The following is a 22043-nucleotide window of genomic DNA, read 5'->3' as shown; positions in this document are numbered from 1 at the left end:
TATCTGGTGTTTTGTTTTGTGTTTTTTTTTTTTTTTTTTTTTTTTTTTTTAAAGGAGGAGGAGGTGGTGGGGGGGTAAAACAATTGAAAAAGGACTGATGTAAGTATCTTTTGATTGTTTTTAAATGAAGGGGTCACATTTGGCTATTGTCACATTGACAAGGAAGCAAATCATTTTGGGTTCTTCGAAATTAAAATAGCAGGTTCAAGTTTGAAATATTGCCCAGTAAAAAAGGAAAAATACACGCTGAAAGACACGAAAAACAAACGGATCGAGTATATCCGGGTTAAAGGTAGTAATTTTCTAACGTTGCTCGGGTTTGATTCACAGTCTATTTCCGCGTTGCTATCGTTTTAGCATCAAGCTACCTGGTCTCTGAAAAGTAGTTAACTCTAATTAATCACGACTTTTCAACACAGACGTCTATTCGACAAAAGGAGATACAGCTTCAAGGTCTCCGGGCAGAAAGTGTAAGATGGAAGCGAGTGGTTACATTTTGTTTTGCTTTGTTTCTTACGTTTTCTGTTTTGTGCTCTTCTGGTTTACCCAATAGCTAGCTTGCTCGTTTCTGTTCTGTTTAATGGGTGGCTAACATGTTAGCTCCCAGCAGCGCATCACAGCCACAGTGAGTTTTGTTATTGGATATAATATATATGCATATAATTATTGGATGGTTAGGCTTTGCAAAGTTTGGCGCTTAGGACACACTCTGCCAGAAGTTTTCTGTTAGCCTGTTATTAGCTTAGACCTTTTAAGTTTACTAGCATAAGTGTCAGCCTGGGCAGAAATAGTGAAACTGAGTCGCTGTTTCTAACGCGAATCTGCGTTTTTATGGTGTCAGTGAAACATAAAAATGTACAGATGTAGAGGACACGGATGTCAAAAATGAAACGCGAGGTTCTCACGGTGTCTTTTGTGGAGTCAAATGAGTCTAATCTACATTTAAGCTAGCAGTCAGAAGTTAAATACAGTGACACAACACTTTCTTGATGCCCTGACAGGTGTTGGGGAATATTCAGTAACATTTTAGCCTGAGGACTGTAAACGTGTAATTGGTATTTTAAGCACCTCATTGTCTCCATTTATCAGGCACTAAAGTTTTTTGGGTTTTTTTTAACCATATGTAATACATGTTTACATCATCAAGCTATGTTATTTTTTCTTGACTTGTATACTCTCACTGGACATTTATTTAGGTACACCGGGCTAGTTGGACTCCCTTTTGCCTTCAAGACTACCTAAAATCTTTATGGTATAGACTCAACAAGGTGTTGGAAATACTTCTCAGATATTATTGGTCCATATTGACATGACTGAAATTGTCAGCTGCACATCCATGATGCAAGTCTTTCACCACATCCCAAAAGCACTCTATTGGAGATCTGTGACTGTGGAGGCCATTTGAGTACAGTGAACTCATGTTCAAGAAACCAATATGAGATAATTAGAAGTTTGTGACACAGTGCATTATCCTGGTAGAGCAGGTACACTGATGGACATGCTCAGCGACAGCACTGAGGTAGGCTGTGGTGTTTAAACAATGGTCAAATAGTACCAAATTGGCCCTAAATGTGCCAAGGAAAAATCTGCCACACCATTAGGCTACCACTACAAGGCATGAAGGATCGATGCTTTCTTCCACAGTCAAGAATCATCGGACCAGGCAATGTTTTTCCAATATTATGTTGTGCAATTTTGTTGCGCTCATTTAAATTCAAGCCTCAGTTTCCTATTCTTAGCTGACAGGAGTGGTAAATGTGTGGTCTTCTACTGCTGTAGTCCTTCTGCTTCAAGGGGTTGTGAATCCAGAAATGCTCTACTGCACTATAACCTTTGTTTGTTTTTGTTTGTTTGTTTTTGTTTGTTTGTTTTTTGAGTTCCCGTTGCCTTCGTTTATGAAACAGTCTGGTCCTTCTCCTCTGACCTCTGACACAGAGAATTGCTGCTCATTGGATATCTTCTCTTTTTTTAGATCATTCTCTGGTAACCCCCAGTTGAGGTTGTGTGGGGATTTTCCACACAGGAGGAAAATCCCAGTAGATCACCAATATCTGAAATTGTCACACCAGCCTGTTTGACACCAGTAACCATGCTATGTTCAGAGTCACTTAAATCCCCTTTCTTCCACATTCTGATGGTCTGAGTTGCTGCCATGTTATTGGCTGATTAGTGTCAACAAGCAGTTTAACAAGTGTACCTGAAAAGGTGTCCAGTGACTGTATATCATTCTTACTATTCCCAGTGTGGCAAAATCCCTGAAGTTGGCTAACTTCTGGAAAAATACTGCCGTGTGTGCTGTACACTATGTTAAGGATCCAGGCAGCAGAACAGCCTACAGTGCTGCAGTAAAATGCGGAGTTGCAGTGTGAAATTTGCCACACTTATGACACAGACGCTGTAGTGTTCGAGTCATGCAGCTGAGTCACACTCGGTGAGGCTTCACATGAGAAATGCTCAGCTGGAATATGGCAAGCTGAAGAACAGCAGCTTCTCCATGAAGAAGTGCAGAGATGTGGGAGAAGAGCGGGGCCTCAACCCCAGTAACAGTTTCTCTGTTCATAGCCTGTGAGCTTAGCTTAGCTTATGGATTGCTGTCGTTTCTGTTTGCTTCTGTTATTAGACCGAGTTAGACGAGCTGTCGCCATGCTGTTGAATTTCTGTGATCTGGAAAGAAAGTTTCCCAGTTTTTATTCGGTTGCCTGGTGTTTTACAGGGTGTCAGGTCTGGTTCAGTCTGGTTGAACAGTTAATGCACAGAGTAAAGAGGCCGAAAATTGAAGACAAAACAGAAGACGGCGAGGTAAGGTAGGTGAAGCTATCTGACTGTCATTTGGTTTGAATTTTCAGCTCAGTCAAATCATTTTGTAACCATTTTCACAGGTTTAATGAACAAAAAGTTTAAAATAGCTTAAAACTAGTATTAAGATTAACATGTTCATCATTAGAATAGAAGTATTTTCTGACTAATTTAATTAGCTTTGTAGATATTTGATCACAGACTGAATTATCTCACAAGCTAAAATACTGACCTGCTGGTGGGGTAAATGGACCAGTAAACACCAAAGTCTTTAACATCGGTGCTGAATTTCATGCCAATTAATAGCAGCATTTGTTGACTTTAAAAGATCTCTTAGAGGATTTATTTCAACTGCTTAAACCATGGGTGTCAAACATAAGGCCTGGGGGCTAAAATCGGCCTGGCAAAGCGATCCAGTCCAGCCCCCTGGTTAGCTTTGGAAGACGTGAAGCAGTCCGTAGTTGTTTAACTTTACTGTAGGTTTTGCAGCTGATTAGGATTTTCATTCATGTAATCATTATCACCCAAGTATCACACAGGCTGCTTGGACTTATGTAATTTGGGCTGTAAAATTACAAAATTATTCAAATCATTCAGGAGAAGTTGGGAAGCATACATGATAAAATCTAGGAGGAGCCAAATTTTCTGTCTGTGTTCAGGCAGCAGTGCCTTGTGAATGTTTTACTCCACCATGATTTCCCAAATAACCCGATACTCTCTTCTTCTCCTGAATTTTGTCTCTAGTACAAGCGGTAGCAGAGTTATGGTCGTTTAAAGAACGGGCCCGTAGAAATTACATTTATTTTTCTTACATTGAGATTATTCAGGGATTAAATGCTTAGTTTAATATCTTTAGAAAGGGGAGTTTTAGTGATCTGGCCCACTTACAATCAAAGGGGTCTGTGTAGGGCCCATGATGTAAGGTGAATTTCACATCTGTGGTTTAGAGTGTTTCATATATTTAGGAGCCTAATGGTTTTGTTTTATTTGTGGGCTGAGCGTAGGCAGATCACACTAATCGTTATAAATGTCTGTCGACAGTGTGAGAGCAGCACTGGCAGGCATGACCGGGGTGGACGAGCTCTCAGACAGCACAGAGGTGGTGGAGATGGAGGACGTGAATTCCACCCAGTTCCAGGTGGAGAAACATACGTGGGACGGCCTGCGGAAGATCATCCACAACAGCCGCAAAAACACCGGCGTGGTTATCAACAAGGCACCGCACGACTTCCAGTTCATCCAGAAAGACGAGAGCAGCCCGCACTCTCACCGCATCTACTACCTTGGTGAGCGGCGGTTACTGAAACCTGAGGTCTGACACATGAATGGCTGAAATAACATGTCATTTTCTACAAGCGCTGTAAGAAGCCCGAGCTCACAGAGGCATTTTTTAGCGGCCGTGACTTGTTGGCTTGCAGATTCAGTGGCTTCCGTTCAGTCTCTTTGAAAGGTAGCACACGTCTGTGAAAAATCTGTGGATGCAGCTGGTGAGTCAGAGCTGCCAGCCTGCACCTGTTTTCGAGCTCATTTGATTTCCACAGAGCTGCACTGGCTTTAGTGTGTGCTGGAAAAAAATGTGGAACAACATTTTGCATTGTGGACATATTTCTGCTTTTTTCCCCCCCCTCGTCTTGCAGCTGTAGCACACAGGATTCTTGTAAAATGGCTGCTAGTTTTTGTTGCCCTGAGTTTTACATTTTGATACCTGGCTATAGTAAGCTGTGTAATGTTGACTAATTTAGTCAGCTATAACTGCTAACCATAGCTGATGGTTTGGTTATTTTGTCCGTTATAACCAGTCAGACCTTAACAGTTACCGCCTGGTCTGAATGCTCTTTTTATATTTAGACCTTCACTGTGACCAGAAGTGTGTGGTACATGTTGATCTCATGCCTGTTTTTTATCTTCGTGGTGTATTTATGCTGCATTGGCCATCATCCTTTAATTGCTGTTTGCCTCCCCTGACTGTCATTTAGCTGAAGTTACATAGTTTTGCTGTAGAGCCTTCCCAAACTGATTTAATAGATTTGTTGTTCAGTCTCAAATATAGCTAGCCGCACAAAAAACAAACCAAAAACACCTACCTCATGCTTTTAAAATAGCTTCTTACCCATGTTTTATTCCTTCCTTTCTGTGAACTGCATAGTTGGATTATTAGAACATTTTATAGCACACAAATGTGTTGTCTTTGTCAAACATCTGTGATGGCAAACATCAGCTGCCATTTTTCTTTTTTTTTATGCAGCCACAAGACAGCTGCACACAAAAAGCAAACTGTGCACTTACATGGACAAACCTTTTTGAAGAGTGATCATGTAAGACAAGACAGTAAGGGTCTTGTCTTGTTATTATTATCCTGTCTCCCTCCCCTCACCTCCAACCGGTCGCAGCAGATGGCGGACCCTCCCTTAGCCTTCACTGTGGGTGTTTTTCCTCCCCACTGTCACCAAGTGCTTGCTTAAAGGGGTCATCTGATTGTTGGGGTGTTCTCTGTATTGTTGTAGGGTCTTTACCTTACAATATAAAACACTTTGAGGTGACTGTTGTTGTGATTTGGTGCTATATAAATAAAACTGAATTGAATTCAGTCTTAAACCTGTCTCTGTTTAAGACCTTACTGCAGGCACAGGGGAAGACGTGCTGTGAATTGCCTCAGGGCGGAATTGAACCTGGGCCTTTGCATTAGCCCTATGGCCCAAGGGTTGCCTGCTCATCTTGGCACTCTGTGCGGTATGTTCCTCAGTAAGAAGCTTGTGTAAGCCAACACTACTGCTGCGAATGCCGGCCGAACCAGAGCGCCTACAAAAAGACCAGCTCGCCTTGCTTCGTCTGATGCCTTCTGTGGTATGTTTCCTGACAGGAATGCCTTACGCCAGCAGGGAAAATGCGTTACTCTACTCAGACATTCCCAAGAAGATCCGCAAAGATGCCCTGTTGGTTTTGTCTTGGAAACCAATGCTGGATCACTTTCAGGTGAGGAAGAATTTTTAGTCCTCATCTTGCTGTCCAATCAGATGTTTTGACATTCGTTTCAGACGTGTTTTTGTGCACCGTCATTTGAACAGTGCATTTATTTAATAACATTGGCATTCTTTAACAAAATATAAAACACTGTTGAGCAGAATGAAGTAGAAGGTGCAAAAGAGCCAAAAGGTAATGTCCCCAAATGAGGATGCAGGGTCGCAGGAGGTTAAAGGGACTTACTGATTTTTTTGCCTTTTATTTACAGTGATGATTTTAAAGTTTGTACTTGGTAAAACGTTTAAGAATTACAGGTGAATTTATATAAAAATATTTCTTAAAAGTTGAGAGCAAAGACTGTCTGACCTCATAAACACCATTAACTTGCATAAAACTTTACAGTGTGAATGCATGGAAGCTTCATGTCAGGCTCAAGTCAAGCACCAACCAGGTGAATCCACTGATCCGCTGGGTTTGACCGTGCACCTTCTCAGTTAGCAGCAAGTGCAGCCAGAAAGCAGAGGGATGGTCACTGGTGTCACAGGGCCAGCTACAACTGAGGGAATGTGCAGCGGAATTTACATTTGATTAAAAAACGGTCATAATATAATGAATGAGTCTGACTACAGCTGTATGTTGCTGTTGTCAGCTGAGGGAATGCTGGATGAAACGGACTCTTTATCAGACGGCGTCTGGTCTGAGAGGCTGTGTAAAGGACCTGTGAAATATTAATGTGATGTGTTTTTTAATTTCCCCTGAATAAAACTATAGACCTGGAAATGTGTTTGATATTTCCCCTTTAGGACCATTTAATTATTTAGAGGTTTATTGTGAGCCATTTCCTAAATAATTGCACTTCTCCTTATGGAGCTTAAAACTGCTGTTGTAAATCTTCTCCTGAAGACAAATTAACTCGAACACTCAGGTCACATGAGACCACATGATTGATGTTAATTGCTATCCAGCTGGTCTGCACTGATTTCACAAACAAAGCGTGTTCCTGCTGAAGCGAGAGAACAGCTTTTATTTCCTGGTCCTCAGAGATGCTCTCTGTAATTTAGAAATTTGGTCATGTTTTGTTTGTATGTTTTTGTTTTTCCACGGCGTGAACGACTTTCTTTGACCTTGACTTTGGTCACTGTCACGTTGTGTGTTCTCTTGTCACTCCTGACCTCAGGCCAGCCCTCACCACGGAGGCTTCTCTCGGGAAGAAGAGCTGCTGCGAGAGAGGAAGCGTTTGGGGGTGTCTGGCATCACCTCCTATGACTACCACCGACCCAGCGGCCTCTTCCTGTTCCAGGCCAACAGCAGCCTGTACTACTGCCGTGATGGTGGGAACAGCAGCTTCATTGTGAGTTAAAGGCCAGTTAAGTAGGACTCTCACTGCTGCAGAGCACAGGCTGAAAATTACAGACCCGATGAGGCTAGTTGGGAAAGACATCTGATTTTTGTGCATCACTAAATATAAAAAGTTGAAGTCTCCCTTCACTCCATGTATCTTGAAGTTTTCTCCATCCCCCTCAACCCTGCAAAGCATCAGCAGGGATCAAATAAATCCATGATAATAGACAGATCGATACTTTACTTTTCCCCAAGCGGAAATTCAAATATCCAGCATCTTTATTTAAAAAAAAAACAAAAAACATCCCTCTGGCCAAAAATACAAAATCATCTAATTAAATAATGTTAGTAATAGTGATAAAAATACAATATAAACAGGAAAAAAGTCCTATTCCAGTGGGGACAAGTTGAGATGTGCCCTTCTCCACCACAGTCTTAAGTCCAACCTCCGGCTTTACCCCCGACACACAGCAGCATAAAAGAAAGCACTGGCCACCACAGTGTGATTAAAATATATGCAGCATCTCCTCACACACACACCAAAAGACCTCAGCTGCCACAGGAAGAAGAAGTGGCTCTGCATCTTATAATTAATGTTTTCTTTTTCTTCCCCAGACTTCTCCGATGAATCCCACAGAGATTACGAGCCAGAATTCAGGCACACGTATGGACCCCAAGATCTGCCCCGGTGACCCCAGCTTCATCGGGTTCATCAACAACAATGACATTTGGGTGACTAGTATTGAGACGGGGGAAGAGAAGAGACTCACCTTCTGCCACAAAGGTGTGAACTGTGACATTTATCAAGTTCCCTTCAACTTTTTCCTTTCTTGTAGTTGAAATGGTTCCCTTAAACCAACTAAATAGACTCAAAAGCATCTTTAATTCATCCTTTTCTCTCTTTCTTTGTTTATGGTATGTTTGGGACTGTGAGACAGTCGTTTATATTAGTTATTAAATAAGTCGTTGTTAGTTGTGGTGCATGAAGCCAGTGATGGCACCAGATATTTACAGAAGCATAACAGCGGCTGTTCAAGTCAGCCACAGCACCGTAAACTTAAATTGGAGGTCAAACCCTGGTAGGGATGGCACAGGTTGCCTAATGTAAGCTCACTCTCGTGTTTTGTCTCTCGGGTGTTTTTATTGTAATGGCCTGTATTTTTATTGTAGGTATCGATAACCCCAAAGAGGATCCTAAATCTGCCGGCGTAGCCACTTTTGTCACCCAGGAAGAGTTTGATCGCTTCACTGGATACTGGTGGTGTCCGGCTGCTCAACAAGGTGAGTACATTGATTTCGTAGTTATCATTCATTAGAAAATGACTCACAATATTTATTAATACAGTTTTTGTGAGCCCGGTCGCTTCGTCATGAAATTATTTCTACAAGCTTTCATGTTCAGTTTCTTCCAAAGACCTTTAAATAATCCTCACAGCTGCTTACTTTTCTGGCTGTTCTCATTGGTTTAGAGGCAGACGGCGGGAAAACTCTACAGATTCTCTACGAGGAGGTGGATGAGTCTGAGGTAGAGATCATCCACGTTCCGTCTCCGGCTTTGGAAGAGCGCAAGACAGATGTGTACAGATACCCACACGCAGGTATCAAATCAGCAGAAACTTACACAAAAGTTCTACATATACTTCTACATGGCTTAACTCCTAATGCTGGGTGTAGCCTGTGTTTATACATGTGCTCCTGTAAAATGTTTGCTTATATTTTGGTACATAAATCAGCTTACTTTCTTTTTCAGGCAGCAAAAATCCTGATATCACCCTCAAAATAGCAGAAATACGAACAGACAGTCAAGGCAAAGTGAGTGCTCATTCAGAGTTCAGTGGGTTTCCCCCCCACAGTGAACGCAGCACTGATGTGAGCTGGTCTGATTGGTGTTTTTCTCTCTTCAGATTGTCAGCACACAGGAAAAGGAGCTACCTGTTCCCTTCACCAGCCTGTTCCCACGTGCAGAGTACATTACCAGAGCCGGATGGACTAAAGACGGGCGATTGTAAGCCAGAAAATAATAAATAGTTAAAAACAGGAAGCCCAGAAGTAAACTTGTCAGTAGAGGGCACATGTTCTCGTTGCATCACAGCTCTCCTGTGTTTGTGTGTCAGCGCGTGGGCGGTGATGATGGACCGACGGCAGCAGAATCTCCAGCTGGTCCTGCTGCCTCCTGAACTCTTCATCCCAGCGCATCAGGACGAAGCCAAAAGACAGGAGAGCCTGGAGGCCCTCGGAGACTCGGTCCACCCTTTCATCGTTTACCAAGAGACCAGCGACATCTGGATCAATGTGAGCACCAGCAGCACGTCTTTAGCGAGCCTGGTTGTTTCTCAGATTAGTTTCCCCTCATGTTTCAATCAGCCCGAGTGGCACAGAGGCAGATGTTTGCTGTGAAGTTTACAATATACAATATAATCCTACTCTGGACTTGGATCAAAAACATTTTGTTTGCCTTTCCTACACAGGTCCATGACATCTTCCATCCTTTCATCCAAACCACTGAGGACGAGATCACATTCATCACAGTAAACGAGTCCAAAACTGGCTTCTGCCACCTGTATAAGATCACCTCAGTGTTACAGCGGGGCAGCCATCACTGGGCCAAAGGCTACACGCACTCTGAAGGTAGCACCACGTGCAGACACACACTAACTCATCTGTACTGTTCATGCAGAACATCTTTGACATGGTTTTAAGTGAGATTTATTTATTTTATGAACAATTCTGTATTCCTGGGATGTTTCTGGGTTTGTAACATAGTTTTACTGTGTTGTTCTTACCGTGCCACTCACACGACCTATGTGACACATTTGCTCCTCTGTCATCAGATGATTTCAAGTGTCCAGTCAAAGAGGAGGTGATGGTGACCAGCGGGGAGTGGGAGGTGCTGGCCAATCATGGCGCAAAGGTAAAGCCCTGTACATGGGTTCCCACATTCACAGCAGCCACTTAAAACTATAGTTTTATACAAAATAACTTGTGCTGAGTACATAGAGTAGAGGTAGGCAATGTAGTGTCACTATTATATATTAATGTGATATATAATCAATGATATAGAATAAAAATACTGAAGGTTTTATAAGTGCAAGTAAATGAAGGGCATTTTCCTTCTTTTACAATGAGCTGCTGTCATTGACGACACACAGCCTAATTTGAAACAAGGTACCAGCAGCATTAATGTAACAGTAGTGACACAGCATACGTCACATGTAAGCACATAAGTAGTCGGTTAATTAAGCGCTGTGAGCAGAGTTGGTCGTCTTTATGTTTTTTTGCTCCTGTAACTGTTATGTCGCATCTTCTTCTACTGCTGCTGCTCTCTGCTCTGTTTCGGGGTCGCCAGAGTGGATCATCTTCCTCCATCTCATCCTATCCCTAGCATTCTCCTCCATCGCACCAATGATACACCAAACCTCTGTCTGTCTGTTCTTCCTCTTTTCCTCCAGCCTGGCAGCTCCATATTCAGCATCTTCTGTCTAATTGATCCACTCTCTCTGCACACACACAAAGCCATCCCAGCCTCGCCTCTCATACTTGTCTCCAAAATCACCCCCTGATCGAGCTCAGCCGATTTACTCATTTCTAATCTTGTCCATCCTGGTCACTCCGAACACAAATCCTCTTGTCGTCTTGTCAGCCGCACCGTCTCCAAACCTCGTAAACCTTCCCTTTCACTCTTGCTCTCCCTTCTGTCACCTCGACACTCGGGCCTGCTCCACCTTGCCTGTGCTCTCTTCCTCACCTCTCTTGTACTGTTGCATCAGCATGTATCTGAATATGAGAGTAATATTTCTACATTTTGCTTAAAAAAGACTAATAACACACAGACTCTCATGCAGATTAGAACAACCTAATAAAGGAGATACTTACTTACTGTTTGGTGTCATAGCTCAGCTGTCTTTTTGTTTGTGTGTAAACAAAATGTTCCAACAGTGTTTTTTTCTTGTTTGTGCAGCGTTCATCCAGCCCTCAGATTTGGGTGGATGAGGCAGCCAAGCTGGTTTACTTTCAGGGAACCAAAGACTCTCCTCTGGAGCATCACCTCTACGTGGTGAGCTACGACTCGCCGGGTGAAATCGTCCGACTCACCAAACCTGGCTTCTCCCACAGCTGCTCTGTGAGCCAGGTACCTGAATACACACTCGTGTTCCTCGCCAAATCTCCTCTGACCTTTCTACACCTGTCAACTGATTTTACTTTTTTAAAATCTAAGAGTACAAGCAGTTACTGTCTCATCGTTCCTTTTTTGCTGTTTCCTGTAGAAATTTTCACAAATTATGTATCGCCTGCTTTTTCCTGTTTTATCATTTGAATAGCTCTCTTAAGTGAGCGAGGCTTTAACAGTATTCAATAGTTTAATGCACATGAGAGAGCATGACCCAATGCCGTAAACTTCACATTCAGATATGTGTATGAAGTGTTTGTGTACACCTTGGCGATGCTTTCTAACTCTGCCTCATCTGTTTTCTTTCACACAGACCTTTGACATGTTTATCAGCCATTACAGCAGCCTGACCACTGCACCGTGTGTCCACATTTACAAGCTGAATGGCTCAGACAGCGACCCTCTGCACAAAGAGCCCCAGTTTTGGGCGAGCATGATGGAATCTTCTGGTACTGAATTCCCCTTAAAATCAAACAGATTTTTACACTTTTATCAGATGGTTTGACACCCTTGCCTCCCTGTTTGTTTAGTTTTCCTGTTCTGCTCATTAAAGATGGACAACAACTTAAAGATTTTGTTTTGGGGTTTTTTGTCGTCTCCAGCTTTCCCACTTGACGGCACACCTCCAGAGATCTTTAGCTTCACGGGCAAGTCGGGTTTCGAGCTGTACGGCATGCTGTACAAACCGGAGAAGCTAGTCCCCGGGAGGAAGCACCCCACCGTCGTCTTTGTCTATGGTGGTCCTCAGGTTTGCCCTCCAACTCCCACCCCATTCATAGGGCCAGATTTACTAAACGAGTCAAAATGGTGTGTGAGTGCAGTTAGCAATAAACTGCCTGTTGCAGATGCTAGTAAATCAGTTTGCACGCTTCATTTATATGACCTGATCCTTAATTTCTTTTCAACGTTAACAAAGGAACTCCACAAAAATGCTCACAACTTATCCAGAAAGTATTCACAGCACTTCATTTGTTCCACATTTTGTCATGTCACAGTGACATAAACACAAGTTTATTTTCTTCCAGGTGCAATTAGTGAACAATTCTTATAAAGGGGTGAAGTACCTGCGGCTGAGCACGCTGGCCTCTTTGGGCTACGTTGTGCTTGTTATCGATGGGCGGGGCTCCTGCCAGCGAGGCCTCAAGTTTGAAGGAGCTGTGAAGGACAGAATGGTAAATGTCTCGAGACAAACGTGTACGGGTTAAAGATGAAGATGCTCCCTCCAAACTCTCCTAGGTTTCCTAAAATTCAGGAACACATTAGCCTCTTTTCTTAGTTTTCTTCTGTAGAAACAAAACAGCCAAGTTCAATCTTTTCTCCTCTGTCCAGGGTCAGGTGGAGATTGAAGACCAGGTGGAGGGTTTGCACTACATCGCAGACAAGTACAAGTTTGTAGACCTGAGTCGCGTCGCCATCCACGGCTGGTCGTACGGCGGCTTCCTGTCCCTCATGGGCCTCATCCACAGACCCGACATCTTTAAGGTGAAAAAACATTTACTGTCAGATTTAGATCAGCCAACAAGCCGAAAACTAGAAGTTTGATGTGTCAGTTCAGTTTTTCCTCTTTGCTCCAGGAAACCGAAATACCCATTAAAAAATGTAAACACACATTTGTAAAACTCTCTCTTTGTTGTTTAATTAAAAAAATAGGTCTCCATCACCTGATAAATAACTCTTTAAAGCCCTAAGAGTAAATTATTTGTTCCATCAGATACATTTACCGTATCTTTTCTAAGGATGTGAGCGTTACAAAAATAAAAAAGCTGTATGGATGTTGATAATCCTGGTGCTTTAGGCAGTTTCTATAATTACATTTCATGCAGAGTGATTGCCGCCTCTGTTAGAGAACAGACCTGGAACTTCACTTTCAGTGAAAGGCAGAAATGATGACGCAGTCTCCCGTGTGATCTCTTTGTTGGTTAGGTTGCTATCGCGGGCGCTCCGGTGACGTTGTGGATGGCCTATGACACCGGCTACACGGAGCGATATTTGGACACCCCCGAAAAAAACCAGAGGGGATACGAAGCTTGTTCTGTCGCTCTGCACGTCGACAAGCTTCCCAATGAGTGAGAAACAGTTACTGCTTTAGTGCATTTATGACACATTATTATTCAGTTATTGTATGTTGCTGCATCCATCAGGCAGCTGAGACTATAATGCACTATTACCTCTGGCAGTACCATATTATACTTTGAGTTATTCATAAAATTCTGTATGAAGCAGCACAGGAAGAGACTTGCTATTCGGTGCTTGATTTCTCCGAGTGGTGCAACACATCAGTGTTTTATATGCCCTCTCTGTGATTAATACAGGCCCAACAGGTTGCTGATCCTGCATGGATTCTTAGACGAGAACGTGCACTTTTTCCACACTAACTTCCTCGTGTCTCAACTCATCCGAGCAGGGAAACCGTACAGCCTGCAGGTATGGCCGCTGACTGATGTCTCGCGGGGTTCAAACCTGCGCACTGTTTAACGATGAGACCGGCACGTTTGAAGAAGCGGCAGCTTTGAAACGCTTGTTTGTTGTTTCTGTTTTTTCCAGGTTTACCCCAACGAACGACACAGCATCAGATGTCCAGAGTCTGGAGAGCATTATGAGATTACACTGCTGCACTTCCTCCAGCAGAACCTCTGATAAAGCCTTTTGACGCAGCAACCTTCCCTCCTCGCTTCCTGTCCTTCCTCCCCTTTTCTCCTCTTTCACATTCCTCCATTTGTCCACCTCCGCGTCGCCTCCTAGATTTTTATAATCTGTTGAATGCAAGCTATGCCAAATCTCATCACACCTTGACAGATATCTGTCTTAAAGGCACTTCAGCATTTTAGCATCAATAAATCATTACAGGGATCATATGCAGATGTCAGTACGATGGGCAGGTACTGCCCGGCACTGAGGAGACCTCTTGTAGCCTTCAGGCTGACGGAGGCTTTGGGGAGAGAACGATCGGTTGCTTTGAGCCACAAAACAAGCAGGGGGCGCTATTCGCCAGAAAGAAATGTAGCTTTGGGGTTTGTAGTCACAGTGGAGTGAGAGAGTGTCACAGTAATGATGATTGATGCTGAACATGCTGCACCAACACAATCAATTCATCAGCAATGCAAAAAGTGCATAAATGGACCTGCAGTGCCCAGTTTTTGAACCTGGTTTGTCTATTTTTTTTCTTTTTGGTGCCTTTTTTTTTTTTTTTTTTTAAAGTTCTGCTTTTCTGGGTATCAACTGACAGAGATATCACTTTCCCCCCATGTGAATAAACACTGATGTGAAGCTAGTAAATGTAAAGCTCTGAAAGAGCAAACAAAACAGCGCTTAACCCTCCTTGTCACACACTTTGTAGTCTTTTTGTGCTTTGAGATTTCTTTCTCATGTGCTGTCAGAGATGATTTTTGTGTGGCATGCCAAGCCAAATGCCACATTTTTATTGTGTATTAATAAAATTTATACTTTTATTGTTATCTAATCATTCATAATGGGAATGCGTAGCGACCCTTCACTGCTTCCCTCAGTCACGTGCTTTAACTTTTCTCTGGAGCTTCTTTTTCTTCTGCTGCTGAGGACTTTTGCACAGTACATGTTTGCCTTGGTGCCGACAAGCTGACCTGCATGATGTCTGGCAGAGCCGTTGGCAATCTGAGGTGCCTTGCAAGAGTTTAAGAGCGCCCGCTCACATCACCCATATCAGGGAACCTGTTAGAGTACCTCAAGTGTCTGATGAACATCTGTAAGATGAGCTGCCATGACATGGTATCTGTACATGGTTAAATGTACTCTCAGATATTGAAGAAATAAACAGAAGTGAACAATCTTTTCCAAACTCTTCTCACCGGATTAAATGTGTTTTTAAAGGAGTTTCGTTGATCGTTTAGTGCAAAATTGAATTTATAGAATATACTCGTATAAAAATTTGTTAAAAACAGCTCCAGCACTCGCCACTTAAAGTGCTGCTGAAATAATTTTTGCTGACTGAGTGATTACGAGATCTGCCCAGCTTTCATCAGATAGACAGGCAGAACCTCAACACTCCCACAGTTACACACACAGGAGCTGCCTCAGTCATCCTATTATACTGTGATCAGTGTGGCTAACAGCTGTCAACTCATATCCACACCTATGTTAGGACTGTTGCTTTCAACCAGAGCACCACCTTGGCACTCCATAGCACCATTTTAACTATATTGTATTAAAAAAAGTCATCACACAAAGCAGAGTGAATATTATTTAAGGCAGTTCATTATTAAACTTAGGATGCAATTATTAAAATGGACTAAAAACACTTAACACAGTAACTTAAACAGTGCATTGGGTATTTTTAAGTAAACTGAATTTAAATGTGTTCATGAAGACCTAATGCAGGACAGCTTCATTATTACAGAGCTGCAGAGTGATTTAGCTTACTTTCCAATTCTGTAATAATTAGATAATACTCTGATAAGAAAAATAAACCTTTAAAAGGTCATTGTTCAGTCTCCCAGGTGACAGGATTGTCAATATTAACTCTCTGGCCACTTTATTAGGGACACCTATTACTGCAAATATCTAACCAGCCAATCACATGGCATCAACCTAATCCATTTAGGCATGTAGGCATGGTCAAGGCAACCCAGTGATGTTCGAAGTGAGCATGAGAACGGTGACTTTAAGTGATTTTGCACATGGTTGTTGGTGCTTGGTCTGAGTATTACTCGACCTTCTCTGGGGTTTACAGAAAATGGCCTGAAAAGGAGCAAAATATCGAGTGAGCAGCAGTTCTCTGGGAGAAAATATCTTGTTGCTTTGATATCAGAGGTAAGAGGAGAATAGCCAGACTGCTGCGAGCTGATATGAAGGCAACAGTGACTCCAGATAACCACTTGTTACTGGGAAGGTATACAGATGAGCACCTCTGGATGCACGTGTCGGACACGTGCTGAAGCTGATGGGCTACAGGAAACTGGGGCTTTGGGTCACACCAGCTCACACAAACTGGACAACAAAGGATTGATGAAATGTTGCCCGGTCTGACATTTGGGTGGTGGTCACAGTTTGCACTAAACAGCATGAAAACATGGATCCATCCCAACTTGTATCAGCGGTTCAGGCTGCTGCTGTAATGGTGAGGGGAATATTCTTCCTTAGTATCAACTGGGCCCTGTTTAAACACCACAGCCTACCTGAGTCTTGTGTCCGATCATGTCCCTTTATGACCACACTGCTTCCAGCAGGATAACACACTGTGACACAAAGCTGAGGTCATCGCAAACTTGTTTCTTGATCATGACACTAAATACGCTGAACTCAAATAACCTCAACAGTCCCCAGATCTCATTCCAATCCCACATCTGTTGTGATGTTGCTGAACTGGAAATTTACACCATGGATGTGCAACTAACAAGCAGTAACTGTGTGATGCTGCCAGGACAACATGGACCAAATCTCTGAGGAATGGTTTCAGCAGCTTGTTGAATTTGAGCCGTTCTGAAGGAAAACTGGTGTCCAACCTGCTTCTAGCAATGTGTAAAGTGGCCAAATCTTTGCTCCCACCTCTAGGTGGCATAAAAACTTGTGTAGCTCCAATTGTTTGGCCTCAATTCAATTTGGCTTCAACTTCACTTTTATAGTCGGGTTTAAATGCAGTTTAATAGCTGCTCATTTGTGGAGCCAAGTTTCACTGCATACAGACACACACAATGACAGAAATGAATGCCTCATAAGTGAATAATTCTATTTGTTTATCACACTGAAATATAAAATAAAGAGCAAAGTCTAGACTGTCTTCCTGGAGTCATGTCATTCAGCCTCTTCAACCACAAACAAAAAGCCAGGACGTCCTGGTAAGGTAAACTTAAAAGTTTTATTTCCATCCACTTCATATAAAATATTCAAAGTTTTGTACAAATCTATAAAATAAGAAACTTCACATTATTTAAGTACAAAACAAAACAAATGGATAAATCCCTTACAAAGGGAATAAAGTTACACCCGTCAATATGACTGAACATGTCCAATGAGACAATGAGTTATAGCATGGCATAGCATCCATGTGTCTGACCCTGCAGTGAATCAGCAGAGAGCAATGATGTGCGTGTAAACACTCAGTCTGGTTTCAGTCCTTCAGTAGTTTAAGTTAAAGTCATTCTCTCTTTAGCGCTCTGCTTTAATGGTTTGGGGATGGCGGTGTCATTTTTAGATGACCGGCGTTCAGAGAGTTGCTCTCTCGCTCTGTGGCCGTGGAGAAGGATGCCGCCTGCTTCTTGAGCTGCTCCCTCCTGCTTCTCCTGTCTCTGCTGGCTCGCTGCCCACGTAGGAGGAGATCATCACCGTCTCCGGTCAAACCTGAGAGGAAGAGAAGAGTGATGAGTTTGAGGCTGCACTTTGCATTTCTGCTCACAGTTTGGCGTTCGTTATTAATCTTTGGGAAACTTTCTCTGCCTTGGAAATAAAAGTATGTGCAGTCAACATGTTTTTAAAGCTGCTGCCCTCCTTTTCCTTGATCTTTGGACTGTGCTCGCACAGATCTGCCAACAAGTCAGCGCTATAAACTCAGGCGCAAAGGTGAACTTCTTATGTCACTTGTTATGATTCATATGTAGTTCATGCGTGTCTGCGCTCAAGGCTGCCGGTTTTGTTTAAAAGAGACTTGATGTCTGAAAGTGCTCTGAGGGTCTAAACTCTTCTGAAAGCAGCACAGACACACGCACGGCTTTAAACTTCAATAGCACAAATCTTACCTGATTCTGTGTGGATCTGCTGAGCCTCGCCCCTCAGTGCCATCTCTTCGTGTTTCCTCCTGTGCGCCTTTACTCTCTTATGCGAAATCTGCAGGACACAGAAACTTCTCGTTAAAGTTTTTTTGCTTTAACGTCTCAGGTGCTGGGGAACGGGTGAATTCGTGGATGTGGTGCGGCTCACCTTGTTCTGCAGTGCTTGTAGTTGCAGACTCTGCTTCTCCAGTTTGTCTTGCTGCAGCTTGAGTTTCTCCTCCAGCTGGTCCACGCGTTTGTCCTGAGCCAGCAGCAGCTGGATACAACAGGGAGAAACATCATCAGCTTTATGCAACGTACAACATCCACCGGTCTGCGATGGGAGGTGCTTAAATTTGGAATGAACTATTATTTAAAGAGAGAACTCTTAGTGGCTGCCGCTAAAAGGTTTAAAGGGGCTATTCAGGTCTATTAAAATGGGCGTGCACTGCTCTCATGTGTCTACCTGGTTAAAAAGCAGCTACAAAAGCCCTCTTTCCCCCTTCTCACCTGGATCACTGGGACTCCTGAGTGACCGCTGTCGTTGCTGTCCAGCATCCTTTCTGTAAGCGCTCCCTGCAGCCAGTCCATCCTGGAGTTTAAATCCGCTGTCTGCTTCTTCACCTCCTCAGCCAGCTCCGCCAGCCTCTGACTCTCCTCCGGTCCCTCACTTCTGGCCTTCAGAGCTTCATCTTGCTCCCGCTGTTTCCTCTCCAGCTCGGCCACCGTGCCGTTGAAGGTCTTCAGTTTGGTGTTGATGTCGCTCATCTGGACTTTGGCCTTGTCCACGTGCTCCTTGAGCCCCAGGCCGAGCTGGAGGAGGCCGTGGGCCACCACGTTCACATCGTCCCACGAGGCCTGTTTCTCCCGGCCCCTCCTGTCAGTGGGGAAACCAACTGCTGCGTGCACCAAAATGGTCACGAGGAGGATGAGAAGTTGAGGCATCTTCATCTTTGTAGGTCCGATCTGGTGTCAGTGCTGCGTCTGAAATCTGTCTCTGTCTGTTGTGTGTGCTGCTCACTGAGAGGCACTGAGGCTTTTTATAGCTCTGGTAGGAGAGGAGGAGGAAGAGGGGGCGGGGAAAGTCTCACAGTGAGCAACATGATGCAACGAGGGCCAGAATTTCTGGTTATACACTCACTGATGCAGAAAAATGACATGTTTACAGTTTTAGTTTTGAGGCTTAGTTTAGTCTTATGCTGATGATGTCATATTTTTGCCTCTTATTCCCACTCTGTTGGTTTCATTTGCTACAAAAACACTTTGACTCCCCGCTGTTCTCACTGCTGATTCGTTTACAAATCAACTATTTGTTTTATTATTTCTGTAACATCTGAATAAGTGCAGATAATTTCCAACAGCTCAGGGCTATAAAATGTTCCCTTGAAATGACCCACAGATGCATGTGCCATTAAAAGCAGTTATTTCTTTTTCTTTTGATGGCTGTTTTATTAAATCTTAAAAGTCCTTTAAAGTCCCTATTTTCACATCTGATTGGCTTTTAAGCCGTCCCTAAAACAGTTTCACCCAAAAACCAATGATTCCTTTTGGATTTTTTCACGTTTAAGACTAAAGCCCTGATAGCTGAGCTTAATGACCTCAGTGGGTGAAGACAGCCAGTTGCTGAATCAGGAATGCTGGTGAACAACAGAGGCTGAGGAGTCACTGTGAGAAGTAGGGGAAAGTTCAAGCCTTCGGGCCCTTTTACACACTCGTTCCCGACAACAGAAACCCCGCTCACGCAGACATGAGGAACGTGATGCTGATGTCCTGCCAGGCGCTCAGACTCACACACGCACGTGTCAGCGGCTCACGGCTCCTGTTTCACATTTAATCACACATTAGGCTCAGATACTGTACTTCTCTCAAAGCGCTAAGCAGCCATCCGAGAAATATGATGAAATGCACATGTCCAAATGTTTCTACACTCACTGTATGTTAAGGTATCACTGGATTAGAGTAAACTTGGGAGGTTTCATGCTGCGGGGAAGAGAAAGGCTGGAAAATGTAATGACAGCGAGTATTGTAGAGGGATAAGAGAGTCAGCCAACAACAAACAACTACACGTTTAACTAAAAGGTCAGTGTGGTTAATGTTTGACTGGAGTCACTAAGTAACAATATGTTGTTATGGTGGAAAATTAATACTGAAAAAAATTACTTGCATGTAAAAGTGAAAGAAACCCTCGCTCTGACTCAGAAGAGCAAACTTGCATTTCCACTGTACATTCTGTCCAATCATAAAAAAGACGCGTTTCTCCTTTAGCCTCTTTTAAACCCTTAAAATTGTTGTTTATCCACATGTGTCATTATGCAGAGGTGCACTTCTCGTACCAGCAGGATTTGAGTTTTTACATGATGAACCTCTGCAGGGAGCAGGGTACTTCCTGGATGCTGGACACCCGGTGCACGTAGGCTGCTGTTCTGCACGTATCCTCCGAACCCGCTGCACTCAGCTTACGTGAACCAGACCATTGTCCTCAGTCGGATGCACAGGCGGGTCTCCGTCCTTACTCAGCTCTATCCGAACACTATGTTCGCATTAAACATGAGGCTGTGCTGCTTGCATGTAGCTCATGTCCCGTGAGGAGATAAATGTGACCCTGCGTGATGCAGGGAGCTGCAGGAGGGTCAGCACAGCCAGCAGACACAGGAGGAGGACCTGCGTAAACTGGGAACCAGTTTTTCCAGTCAGTCTGTGCTTCACTTTGGAATGACTCACTCAGCGTTTTGGGAACTAAAACAGACTGTATACAAAAGAGGCCAAGCTTTCCGACTTCTGTTAGTTAGCAGGCAATCATCTGTAAAAATGAAAGTACTTGAAGCCTCGCACATTTGTATTTTGGCCACCACCACGTTAGTTTCTTGAAGCCAGAAGTTACAAGTAACGGACTAATAAGCTACTCACTCACCCAAACTCAAGAACAAGCTTCTGTACCACACAGCGACTCCTGATATCAGTCAGATAATCCATTCAAACGCTCCAGAAGGCTCCAGTAGCAGACACCTGACAGTCATCATGGTTACGCCCCTGACTTTGTTTTCCAGGTGGATGAGTTATAAAATAATAGGTATAACCACAGAGACCAAAACTGTGTTTTGTACCAGGAGGTAAATGTGCTTTTTAGTGCTGTTACATTTAATGTTTCAACACGGGAGATGACTCGCTTTGAAATGCAGTTCAAAGGCTGCACCTCGATTTAAGCCGCATGTGGTGTTCCTTTCATGTCAAACAGTTTTGTTTTTATGTTCAAAAATCACCATTCATAAGAAAAACTGTAATTACACATATAGTATCACTACTTCTCAAGTTTGATTTTTCAAAATAAAATGAAATTCTTGACTAAACTTTTTGACTTTGATTTGTTATTTATTTTTCATTTGTAGGTTTTTTTGATCTGAGCTTAAGTGTGAGTTCTAGAAATTATTGTGACCAAGAAATGATGAGATGAAACACAGCACACTGCTGATCACAGACTACTTTGGGTCAAAGTTACCAGGTTATTTGTTTTGAAGGACAATCACAATCTAGACTCAAAAACATATTTATGTGAAAAATGCTCGAATTTGATGTAATTCTTTTTAAATTTACATAAGTAGAATGTAAAATGTTAAATTTAATGGACTCTGGTGAAATTAAATTTTCTTGATTGCTTTATATTCAGTTTATACCAAACATTTTTTCCTTAATGAATAATAATTTAAATAAATAAACCTTTGATTTTTTTATATTTCACTTCTATTTAATTAAAAATGATTGCATCTTGTTTATGAGCTTGTAAGTTTAGCACAGATATTTGGTTAAAATCTTACATTTTAATGCTACAATCATTACTAAATATAGCACACTTCACTTTCGTCATGTATTTAATTTGGTACTGTGGCAGAGTTCAAATCTAGAGTGTAATCGCCTCCCTGCGTATTTCTTTTTAGGCTTTTATATGACGACACCCCCATAAAAATCAATGCTGTGTAAAGATAAAAGTGTTACATGATGTGTAATTTACTGTGTCTATCTTTGAAAGGACCTCCATCATCACAGGGTTGGATAGCGCTGTC

General features: G+C 42.8%; 2 protein-coding genes across 6 annotated transcripts; one reads left to right on the top strand and one right to left on the bottom strand.

Annotated features, from left to right (window-relative positions):
- Positions 1-155: 155 nt before the first annotated feature.
- On the top strand, positions 156-15071 carry LOC146692853 (dipeptidyl peptidase 9-like). Of its 5 annotated transcripts, none has more exons than XM_085433078.1 (21): positions 156-470; positions 2714-2804; positions 3838-4082; positions 5657-5769; positions 6935-7108; positions 7714-7882; positions 8269-8379; positions 8568-8696; positions 8849-8910; positions 9003-9103; positions 9213-9390; positions 9567-9726; positions 9930-10009; positions 11057-11227; positions 11580-11715; positions 11869-12014; positions 12292-12438; positions 12596-12748; positions 13190-13332; positions 13579-13690; positions 13811-15071. In XM_085433078.1, the coding sequence occupies exons 2-21, from the start codon at positions 2749-2751 to the stop codon at positions 13901-13903; spliced, it is 2679 nt and encodes an 892-aa protein (XP_085289204.1). In that variant the 5' UTR covers positions 156-470; positions 2714-2748; the 3' UTR covers positions 13904-15071. The 5 variants fall into 5 exon arrangements, with proteins under 5 accessions (XP_085289204.1, XP_085289205.1, XP_085289208.1 ...); XM_085433079.1 differs by lacking the exon at positions 156-470 and adding an exon at positions 559-625; XM_085433082.1 differs by lacking the exon at positions 156-470 and adding an exon at positions 2429-2540.
- Positions 15072-17077: 2006 nt separating this feature from the next.
- LOC146692852 (angiopoietin-related protein 4-like) lies at positions 17078-19018 on the bottom strand. Its single transcript, XM_085433083.1, has 4 exons — positions 18496-19018; positions 18155-18262; positions 17974-18061; positions 17078-17578 (listed from the first exon to the last, which is right to left on the bottom strand). Exons 1-4 carry the CDS (start codon positions 18934-18936, stop codon positions 17400-17402), a joined length of 816 nt encoding a protein of 271 aa, XP_085289209.1. The 5' UTR covers positions 18937-19018; the 3' UTR covers positions 17078-17399.
- Positions 19019-22043: the final 3025 nt, after the last annotated feature.

Source organism: Copadichromis virginalis, linkage group LG15 (assembly GCF_057382275.1).
Source record: "Copadichromis virginalis isolate Kocher_CV1m ecotype Utaka linkage group LG15, C_Virginalis_male_GT1.1, whole genome shotgun sequence".
NCBI classification, from domain to species: domain Eukaryota; kingdom Metazoa; phylum Chordata; class Actinopteri; order Cichliformes; family Cichlidae; genus Copadichromis; species Copadichromis virginalis.
Note: the sequence above shows the minus strand (reverse complement) of the source record. Positions and strands in the feature narration are given on the sequence as shown.